General features: G+C 52.9%; 1 protein-coding gene across 3 annotated transcripts in view; it reads left to right on the top strand.

Annotated features, from left to right (window-relative positions):
• The window catches only part of AP1G2 (adaptor related protein complex 1 subunit gamma 2), a 58,941-nt gene continuing 47,500 nt past the window's right edge, over window positions 1–11,441 (top strand). Inside the window, exons 1-3 of one of the 3 annotated variants that reach the window (XM_075569088.1) lie at window positions 1–91; window positions 1,997–2,198; window positions 2,299–2,423. In XM_075569088.1, coding sequence (XP_075425203.1) covers window positions 1,998–2,198; window positions 2,299–2,423 — 326 coding nt within the window. In that variant the 5' untranslated portion in view covers window positions 1–91; window position 1,997. Of the gene's footprint in view, window positions 92–158; window positions 196–1,302; window positions 1,326–1,996; window positions 2,199–2,298; window positions 2,424–11,441 lie in introns of those variants that run through there. The other 2 variants (XM_075569089.1, XM_075569090.1) reach the window with 2 other exon arrangements.

The following is an 11,441-nucleotide window of genomic DNA, read 5'->3' as shown; positions in this document are numbered from 1 at the left end:
AGTGCGGAGCTATCAGGAAGTGATCCAGGTGAGAAGCCAGTTACCTGAGAGAGCGCTGAGAGAGGAGAGAGCGCGCTGAGACCTGAGAGAGGTTAGAGAGAGAGTGCTGAGAGAGGACAGAGAGAGTGCTGAGACCTGAGAGAGGTTAGAGAGAGAGTGCTGAGAGAGGAGAGAGCGCGCTGAGACCTGAGAGAGGTTAGAGAGAGAGAGTGCTGAGAGAGTGCTGAGACCCAAGAGAGGATAGAGAGTGCGCTGAGACTTGTGAGAGCGCTGAGACCTGAGAGAGGTTAGAGAGAGAGTGCTGACAGAGGACAGAGAGCACTGAGAGAGTGCTGAGACCTGAGAGAGGATAGAGAGTGTGCCGACACCTGTGAGAGCGCTGAGAGAGGACAGAGAGAGTGCTGACACCTGACAGAGGTCATTAAGAGTGCTGAGACCTGAGAGAGCGCTGAGAGAGGACAGAGAGATTGCTGAAAGAGCGCTGAAACCTGAGCAAGGTCTGAAAGAGTGCTGAGTGAGGACAGAGAGATTGCTGAAAGAGCGCTGAAACCTGAATGAGGACTGAGAGAGCGCTGAGACATGAGAGAGCTCTGAGAGAACGCTGAGAGGACAGAGATCACTGAGAGAGCGCTGAGACCTGAGAGGGGTCAGATAGAATGCTGAAAGAGTGCAGAGAGAGGTCAGAGAGAGCACTAAGACCTGAGAGAGCACTGAAAGAGTTCAGAGAGAGTGAGAGAGCGCTTGGACCTGAGAGCGGTCAGAGAGAACACCGAGTCCTGAGAGAGGTCAGAGAGAGAGCGCACTGAGACCTGAGAGAGGTCAGAGAGAGAGAGCGCGCTGAGACCTGAGAGAGGTCAGAGAGAGTGCTGAGACCTGAGAAAGGTCAGAGAGAGTGAGAGAGCGCTTGGACCTGAGAGGGCAGAGAGAGAGAGAGCGCGCTGAGACCTCAGAGAGGTCAGAGAGAGAGAGCGCACTGAGACCTGAGAGAGGGCAGAGAGAGACCGTGCTGAGACCTGAGAGAGGGCAGAGAGAGAGAGCGCACTGAGACCTGAGAGGGCAGAGAGAGAGAGCGCGCTGAGACCTGAGAGAGGTCAGAGAGAGAGAGCGCACTGAGACCTGAGAGAGGGCAGAGAGAGAGAGCGCGCTGAGACCTGAGAGAGGGCAGAGAGAGAGCGCGCTGAGACCTGAGAAAGGGCAGAGCGCGCTGAGACCTGAGAGAGGTCAGAGAGAGAGAGCGCGCTGAGACCTGAGAGAGGTCAGAGAGAGAGAGCGCGCTGAGACCTGAGAGAGGTCAGAGAGAGAGAGCGCGCTGAGACCTGAGAGAGGTCAGAGAGAGAGAGCGCGCTAGACCTGAGAGAGGTCAGAGAGAGAGCACGCTGAGACCTGAGAGAGGTCAGAGAGAGAGAGCGCGCTGAGATCTGAGAGAGGTCAGAGAGAGAGAGCACGCTGAGACCTGAGAGAGGTCAGAGAGAGAGAGAGCACGCTGAGACCTGAGAGAGGTCAGAGAGAGAGAGCACGCTGAGACCTGAGAGAGGTCAGAGAGAGAGAGCAAGCTGAGACCTGAGAGAGGGCAGAGAGAGCGCGCTGAGACCTGAGAGAGGGCAGAGAGCGCGCTGAGACCTGAGAGGTCAGAGAGAGAGAGCACGCTGAGACCTGAGAGAGGTCAGAGAGAGAGAGCACGCTGAGACCTGAGAGAGGGCAGAGAGAGCGCGCTGAGACCTGAGAGAGGGCAGAGAGCGCGCTGAGACCTGAGAGAGGGCAGAGAGAGCGCTGAGACCTGATAGAGGGCAGAGAGCGCGCTGAGACCTGAGAGAGGGCAGAGAGAGCGCTGAGACCTGAGAGGGCAGAGAGAGCGCTGAGACCTGAGAGAGGTCAGAGAGAGAGAGTGTGCTGAGACCTGAGAGAGGGCAGAGAGAGCGCTAAGCCGGTAGAGACTTGGGATTGAGCTGACATTGTGTATATAGCCGTGTCCCCGTGTCCCCCCCGTCCCACGCAGGATGGGTCCCCCACTGAAGCTGCACGAGATGATCCGTGACATCCGCGCCGTCAAGACGCAGTGGGAGGAGCGCGAGGTGATACAGCGAGAGTGCGCCGACATCCGCGCCGCCTTCCGAGAGGAGGACTCCGCGTACCGTGGCCGAAGCGTGGCCAAGCTGCTCTACGTCCACATCCTGGGCTATCCCGCCCACTTCGGGCAGGTACGGGAGGGAGCCACGGGAGGGAGCCATGGGAGTGGGAGCATCCTCGTTAAATTAACCTTTCTAACCCCTGCTGACCTCTCTGACCCCTTGACCCCAGATGGAGTGCCTGAAGTTGATCGCCTCTCCCAAGTTCACGGACAAGCGGATTGGTTACCTTGGCGCCATGATGCTATTGGACGAGAGGCAGGACGCCCACCTCCTGATAACCAATAGCATCAAGAGGTGAGAGGGGGGAACCCCTCTCCTCTATTTCTCCCCCCTCCTGTAATACTCTCCCTCACCTACCTCTCTCTCACCCTCACCTGCCTATCTCTCTCACCCTCACCTACCTCTCTTTCTCTCACCCTCACCTACCTCTCTCTCACCCACCTCTCTCCCTCACCTACCTCTCTCTCTCTCACCTTCACCTACCTCTCCCTCACCCTCACCTACCTCTCTCTCTCACCCTCACCTACCTCTCCCTCACCCTCACATACCTCTCTCTCACCCTCACCTACCTATCTCTCTCACCCTCACCTACCTCTCTTTCTCTCACCCTCATCTACCTCTCTCTCACCCACCTCTCTCCCTCACCTACCTCTCTCTCTCACCCTCACCTATCTCTCCCTCACCCTCACCTAACTCTCACCCTCACCTACCTCTCCCTCACCCTCACCTACCTCTCTTTCTCTCACCCTCACCTACCTCTCTCTCTCACCCTTACCTACCTCTATCTCACCCTCACCTACCTCTCTCTCACCCTCACCTACCTCTCTTTCTCTCTCCCTCACCTACCTCTCTCCCTCACCTACCTCTCTCTCCCTCACCTACCTCTCTCTCTCCCACCTCTCTCCCTCACCTACCTCTCTCCCTCACCAACCTCTCTCTCCCTCAATCACCTCTCTCTCCCTCATCCACCTCTATCTCTCTCACGTACCTCTCTCTCTCCCTCACCTAGCTCTCTCTCTCACCCACCTCTCTCTCCCTCACCTACCTCTCTCCCTCACCAACCTCTCTCCCTCACCAACCTCTCTCTCCCTCAATACCTCTCTTTCCCTCACCCATCTCTCTCTCCCTCACCTACCTCTCTCTCACTCTCTCTCTCCCTCACCTATCTCTCTCTCCCTCACCCACCTCTCTATCCCTCACCCACCTCTCTATCCCTCACCACCTCTCTATCCCTCACCCACCTCTCTATCCCTCACCCACCTCTCTCTCCCTCACCTATCTCTCTCTCCTAGGGTGACAGTCCCGTTTTTTAACCCCTGTCCCGGTTTTTTAGTCTCTGCCTGGCTGCCCTGCATCCTGTAAAATGTTCCGTTTTTTTTGTGGCTGTTCCGCTTTTGACCATCAGAGCAGGGGGGGCAGCAGAGAACAGACAATGCAGGGAGGAGAGCAGGGGCCGGGTCTGAACTGCGGAGCCCCAGCAGTGAGACCCGGAAGTGTCAGTGAGAACTTCCCGTGTCTGCTGCCAGGGCCAAGATGGCTTCCCCCACCCATGCAGGTATGGTCCAGAATGGGGGACACAGACACACACTCACACAATGGGGGGGAGAGAGAGGCACAAGCACAGCATGGGGAGAAACAGTGTGGGGAGAGAGGCACTGTATGGGGAGAGGGGCACAGCATGGGGAGAGACACAGAGAGGCACAGCATGGGGAGAGGCAGAGAGAGAGACACAGCATGGGGAGAGGCAGAGAGAGACACACAGGCACCGCATGGGGAGAGACACAGAGAGAGGCACAGCATGGGGAGAGACACAGCATGGGGAGAGACACAGAGAGAGGCACAGCATGGGGAGAGACACAGAGAGAGGCACAGCATGGGGAGAGACACAGAGAGAGGCACAGCATGGGGAGAGGCAGAGAGAGAGACACACAGGCACCGCATGGGGAGAGACACAGAGAGAGGCACAGCATGGGGAGAGACACAGCATGGGGAGAGACACAGAGAGAGGCACAGCATGGGGAGAGACACAGAGAGAGGCACAGCATGGGGAGAGACACAGAGAGAGGCACAGCATGGGGAGAGACACAGAGAGAGGCACAGCATGGGGAGAGACACAGAGAGAGGCACAGCATGGGGAGAGAGGCACAGCATGGGAGAGACACAGAGAGAGGCACAGCATGGGGAGAGGCAGAGAGAGGGACACACAGGCACCACATGGGGAGAGACACAGAGAGAGGCACAACATGGGGAGAGACACAGAGAGAACACAGCATGGGGAGAGAGGCACAGCATGGGGAGAGGGGCACAGAGTGGGGGGGGGGAGAGAGACACAAAGAATGGGGGGAGAGAGACAGAGAATGGAGGGGAGAGAGACAGAAAATGGAGGAGAGACAGAGAAAGGGGGGATAGAGACAGAATGGAGGGGAGAGAGAGACAGAGAATGGGGGGAGAGAGACAGAGAATGGGGGGGAGAGAGAGACAAAGAATGGGGGAGAGAGAGTGTCATGGTAACTTATGACAAGATATAACAAGCACCAAATATCTGGGTTGAACTGAACGAGGCTTAGATATAATAAAATATATTTATTCCTTAAAAAGGTGAACACAGCAATATAGTACAATTAACAGGCAAGAAGGTAACACTTACTTAGGGTTGGGGAATGGAGAAGTATCAGCTAGCAATTCTCCAGCAATCCGGTGACATTCAAGATGAAATCAGAAGAACAAAAACTGTAGGGTTGACACCGTTTATATACCTTTGTAACCCTATTCTTAACATTGAATACAGACTATTGGTGAACAATTATCTGTATCCAATCCCTAACGTGGAAACACGGTTTAACCCATGCCCCCCAGCTAGTTAGCCCATGCGTACTGGGACTCTGAGGGTCTTATTTCTGTAGCCCCATAATTAAATCAGGGGCGACGACCAGTCTACCAGATGAAGTATCTGGCAGGATCTTCATTGTTTGTAGGTGTAGATATAACACTTACAAACCACTCAAGTTTGATGCTTCTCCGCCCTCAGGTAAACAGTTAGAGTGGCAGTCTTTTGATCGGTACTTGGTTCCTAGACTTTGGGTTGCCCCCCTGACCATTTGCATTCCTTTGTGTGAAGGAATCTGCGCGGGTTTTTATCCCCGCCTTGGAATACAATATTAAAGTTAAAACACAGACATATTAAAATATCCGGTTCCGTTACGTCCAGCGGGTCCAAACTTTCCAGATCTTAATGCCGGAACTGGGACATCATATGATCCAAGTTTCAGCCTGCTGCAACCTTCAGAACCGGAGATACACAAATACCACTTAAACCGTTTCATACATTAACACAAAATTATCCGCTGTAAAATAAATCACAGTGTGTGTGTGTGGTGCAGGCACTGACATTATAATGAAACATGGGAACGGGAACATACAGTTTCCTGACATGACAAGGTGTAAGCCACATTCCTGGACCGCAGTCCAGTTAACCCCTTGCCTCCCTGGTGAGGTCAGGGGGTGGCCATATGGGGTGCAACCCCTTTAATACCAGGCCAATCCCCCTCTCCCTCTACAGAGAGACACACAGAATGGGGTGGGGGAGAGAGAGAGACAGACAGAGAATGGAGGGGAGAGAGAGACGAGAATAGGGGGTGTGGGGAGAGAGAGAGAATTGGGGAGAGACAGAGAATGTGGGGGAGAGAGAGACAAAGAATGGGGGAGAGAGACACACAGAATGGGGTGGGGGAGAGAGACAGAGAATGGAGGGGAGAGAGAGACGAGAATAGGGGGTGGGGGGAGAGAGACAGAGAATGGGGGGTGAGAGCATGGAAGGTAGAGAGAGAGAATGGGGGAGGAGAGAGCCGAGAATGGGGGAGGAGAGAGCCGAGAATGGGGTGGGGGGGGGGGAGAGAGAGCCGAGAATGGGGGGGAGGGGGGGTGAAGAGAGAGAATGGGGAGAGAGAGAGAGAGAATGGGGGGGGGAGAGAGAGAGAATGGGGGGGGAAGAGAGAGAATGGGGGGAGGAGAGAGAGAGAATGTGGGAAGAGAGAGAATGGACGGGAGAGAGAATGGGGGAGGAGAGAGAGAGAGAATGGGAGAGGAGAGAATGGGGGGGAGGTGAGAGAGAGAATGGGGGGGTTTCACAGAATGGGGGAAGACACAGAGAATAGGAGAGAGAGACAGAATGGAGGGGAGAGAGAGAGACAGAGAATGGGGGGGGGGGAGAGAGACAGAAAATGTAGGAGAGACACAGAGAATGGGGGAAGGGAGAGAGAAACAAAGAATGGGAGAGAGAGAGACAGAGAATGGGGGAGGGGGAGAGAGAGAGACAGAGAATGGGAGGGAGAGAGAGAGAGAATGGGAGGGAGAGAGAGAGAGAGAGAGAGAATGGAGGGAGAGAGACAGACAAAGAATGGGGGATAGAGAGAGACACAGAGAATGGGGGGAGAGAGAGACAGAGAATGGGGGGGAAAGAGACAGAAAATGGAGGAGAGACACAGAGAATGGGGGAGAGGAGAGGGGGAGAGAGAATGGGGGGGAGGGAGATCGAGAGAATGTGGGGAGAGAGAGAATGTGGGGAGAGAGGGAGAGAATGTGGGGAGAGAGAGGGAGAGAGAGAGAATGGGAGCGGGAGAGAGAATGGGGGGGAGACACAGAGAATGGGGGGATTGAGACAGAGAATGGGGGGTGTTGCAGCGTACATGCAACTACACACACGGGGTCTCTTGACAAGGCTTATTTATTTTAGCCTTAAAAAAACATACAGCACACAAAACAAAATAGCTTTTCTTCAGCAGACAAAACAAAATAGCTTATCTTCAGCATGGCAAACAAAGCAGGTTCTCTTCAGCATGCAAACAAAGCAGGTTTTCTTCAGCATGCAGGACACAACAGTTCATCAAAAAATGTACTTTGCAAACAGACCTTATATCAGTAATCTCTTCAGTAACTCACTCCTGTCTCCTGACCAGCTAGGCTGCATGTGTGTACATCCTAGGTTTTTTAACACACCTTGATTAGGCAGCTGGGATTCAACTAATTGCCATGAGCTTCCCAGCTGAAGTCAACCTCATCACTGCTGCACTGCAGACTAAACATATGTCTGCCAGGCATATAGCTGGTGGCTTTTATTTACCCTGTCACATTCCTCCCCTGTTAGTGTGTGGCTGGGGCTACGCACGGCTGAAGCCCGACCATCCATCCCTTCTCTAGAAAAAAATCAGCATTTGCGATCTCTTTTCCCGGCCTGTGCTGAATCTCAAATGAGAAGGGTTGGACGGCCATATACCACCTAGTTAACCTAGCATTGGAATCTTTCATACTATTTAACCACTTCAGTGGAGCATGGTCCGTCACCAGAGTAAAATGGACTCCTGCCAGGTAATGCCTTAAAGCCTCGATTGCCCACTTTACTGCGAGGCACTCCTCAATCACTGAGTAATTTTTTTCCCTCAGGAACAATTTCCTACTCAGGAAAAGGATAGGGTGTTCAACTCCCTCAAACTGTTGTGACAACACTGCCCCTAGGCCTATCTCTGATGCATCCATTTGCACTACAAAAGGCCTGTTGAAGTCTGGGCTTCTAAGGACGGGACCCTCTGATAGACACCTTTTTATGTCCTCAAAGGCTCTCTGACACTCCCTTGACCATACCACTTGTGTAGGGGCACACTTTTTTGTGAGGTCCGTTAAAGGGGCTGCCACTTCCGAGTAGTTGGGGATGAACCGCCGGTAGTATCCTGCTAAACCCAGCAGAGAGCGTACCTGCGTTTTTGTTTGGGGGGTCGGAACTGCTTTCAGGGCAACTACCTTGTCGGCTAGTGGCCTTACTTTTCCACCTCCCACTGCATACCCTAAGTATTTGGTTTCCACCTTACCTAAGGCACATTTCTTAGGGTTGGCTGTGAGCCCTGCCTCTCTTAGAGATTTGAGGACCGCTTTCAGCCTATTTAGATGGGCCCGCCACTGTTTACTATAAATGACAATGTCATCTAGGTAGACTGCGGCATAAGTCCTATGGGGTCTCAGCACCTTATCCATGAGTCTCTGAAATGTGGCTGGGGCTCCATGCAGTCCAAATGGCATTGTCAAAAACTGGTATAAACCCATGGGAGTGGCAAAGGCTGTTTTGCACTTGGACTTTTCCTCTAAGGGTATTTGCCAGTATCCTTTTGTTAAGTCCAGCGTGGATATATATTCCGCGTTACCAAGGGCGTCAATTAATTCGTCCACCCTTGGCATCGGATATGCGTCAAACTTGGATACCGCATTGACCTTTCGGAGGTCCACACAAAATCTTACCTTCCCATCGGGTTTAGGGACCATAACTAGTGGACTACACCACTCACTGCATGATTCCTCAATCACTCCTAAGTGTAACATTTCTTGTACCTCCTTCTCTACCAGGGCCCTTCGACTTTCAGGCAACCCATAAGGACGGGAACGTACTTTTACCCCAGGTGCTGTCTCGATCGCATGTGAAATTAAGTTAGTTTGCCCTGGTAAATCAGAAAAAACATCATGGAATTGTGTAATTATTGCTAACAAGTCCCCTTTTTGTTCAGAGGACAACTGTTTACCCATTGGGATTTTATCGTCACCCACGATGTTCTCCCGTGGGGGCTGAGGACCCAAGTGCGTTTCCTCCTCCACCGGGTGGATGAATAGAGACCGCTGCATCTTCCAGGGTTTCAACAAGTTCACATGGTAAATGTGTTTATCCTTCCTGGACCCTGGTTGAGCGATCTCGTAATCCACATCACCCGTACGGCGGAGTACTTCGAATGGGCACTGCCATTTGGCCAGGAGTTTACTCTCGCAACTGGGTAACAATAACATCACCTGGTCTCCTGGGTGAAACACTCTCATGCGAGTATTCTGATTGTAATGTCTCTCCTGACTGTCCTGGGCTGATCTAAGATTCTCCCTAGCAAAATGGCCGACCACATCTAGGCGCTTCCTAAGGTCTAGTACATATTGCAGGGTATTCTTAGAAGCGGACCGCTGTTCCTCCCAGGACTCCTTTAGGAGGTCTAGGATACCCCGGGGTTGGCGGCCATAGAGCAATTCAAATGGAGAGAATCCCGTGGAGGCCTGGGGAACTTCCCGCACTGCAAACAGCAGAAAAGGGAGAAGTTCATCCCAGGCTCTCTGAATCTACAAATTTCCTCAGCATCCCTTTTAGAGTTCGGTTAAATCTTTCCACCAATCCGTCAGTCTGTGGATGGTAGACCGATGTCTGAACAGACTTGACCTCTAGTAATTTTAAGACATCCTGCATCAGTTTAGCCATAAAATGTGTACCTTGGTCTGTCAACATAACCTGGGGAAGTCCAACCCTTGAGAACAGCTCCAACAACTTGTTGGCTACTTGCTTTGCCGTTGCTGTTCTCAGGGGGAACGCCTCAGGATATCTTGTTGCATAATCAACTCTTACCAGAATAAACCTGTGTCCTTTCGCAGAAGGTTCTAGAGGTCCTACCAAGTCTACCCCAATCCTCTCAAAGGGAACTGACACCAAGGATAGAGGAACCAAAGGGGCTGGTTTTTGTCCCTTTGGACTAGTTAGCTGGCACTCAGGACATGCCGCAAATAACTTAGCAATATCACTATGCATCCCTGGCCAATAGAATCGGGACGAAATACGGTCCAATGTTTTATCCCTGCCCAGGTGACCACCCCAAGGGACAGTATGGGCTAGAGTGAACACAGATTTAACAAACGCCTTGGGAACCAATATCTGTCTGGTGACCTCCCCTGTTTGTGTCTGCCTATTCACCCTATACAGGATATCATTTGATAACTCAAAATGGGGGAATACTATCACCCCCTGTGCATTCAAAATCTGCTCATCAATTTTTACCACCTTATCATACTGTCTAGCAAGGACTGGGTCTTCCCTTTGCCTCTGGCGAAAATCAGGGAGGTATACGTCTGGTAAATCTCCAGGGCCCATATCCCCCTCCCTCTGGCCATCCCCAGTCATCACTTGTGACTTCTGGCTATTAGAATGGTCACCTTGAGACCCAGATTTCTGCAACCAGTCCTGTTTGTCAGAGCGTCTTTGCTTCCGAGTCTTTTGAACCCGGTGTCTACTGGGAAAAAGGTCTGCCGAGAAGGGGAACAGTTTGCCAGGGTTCTCCTGAGCCATAAAATAAGGCTCCTCGTGAAAGACTGGAGCCATTAAGTCCGAAAAGAAAGGCCAGTACCGGCCGATCACAACGGGGGCAGGGAGCCAAGGAGCGACTCCTAGTTCGAGGTAGGCCTCCTGACCTTTTACCTATAGCCGGATTTTGGCCGTCGGATACCGTTTTACATCGCCATGTATACATTCTATACTCTATGGGGAGTCAAAAGAACACACGTTAGGCGGTAACAGTTCCTGGGGGAACAGAGTTTTCCCAGAGCCCGAATCTACAAGGGCCTGGACGTTTTTTCCCCCAACCTGGGCTGGAAGTAGCCAGGGCTTATAATTTTCTCCAGTGAAGGCCGAGGCGACGGTCCTGCTGAATGAACAATCCATCAGTGGACAGTCCACCTGCCGGTGGCCTTGTTCTCCGCAGGCAGAACATGGAGACGGTTCCCTCACAGGAGGGGGCCGTGGATAGCGCTCCATTGGACCGGATACTGGAGACCAGGCATCTGGTGGGTCTTGTGGGCGACGTCCTCGGATGTTCCTCTCATTTTGTGACGAGCCGACTTCAGGAAGGAGATGAGGGTCCGGCGGGGACCAGCATTTGGACTCTGCCCTTGCTGGAACGACTGCTCCTTCTGTTGGACTTGGCGGTTGCGTATGGACGGGCCGTAGGTTCCCCGTTGATCCGACCTCGCTCTTTGGGCGTCCGCAAGTGCCGGTGGAGTCGGATCCGTCGGGTCCAGGACACTCGCCTGCTCCTCAGCCCCAAGGAAGTTCTCCACGAGTCGGACCGCCAAAGCTAGGGTTTCAGCAGCGTGGCGTTTTACCCACGAGCGTGCGGAAGGGGTATTATCTGTAGGAATTGTTCCAATACCACCTGCTCAAGAATTGCCTCGTTAGTGCACTCCTCGGGTTGTATCCAGCGCGTACACAAGTCCAATAACCGCTGAGCGAGGACCCGGGGTCTCATCTTAGCGGTGTACTTCATGTTCCGGAACTACTGCCGGTAGGTCTCTGGGGTCAGACCTAAGTGATCCAGAATGGCGGCTTTTACTTGTCGGTAGTCCATTGCCTGATCTGCAGGGAGGCCCTGATATGAGGCCTGGGCTTCTACTATGAGGAGCGGGGCCAAAGCAGTGGCCCAGCGATCTGCAGTCCAGCCCTGAGCTTCGGCAACCCTTTCAAATGTCAGT

This window comes from Ascaphus truei, chromosome 13 (genome assembly GCF_040206685.1).
Source record: "Ascaphus truei isolate aAscTru1 chromosome 13, aAscTru1.hap1, whole genome shotgun sequence".
NCBI classification, from domain to species: domain Eukaryota; kingdom Metazoa; phylum Chordata; class Amphibia; order Anura; family Ascaphidae; genus Ascaphus; species Ascaphus truei.
The sequence above is the reverse complement of the archived record's forward strand: the minus strand, read 5'-3'. Positions and strand labels throughout refer to the sequence as shown.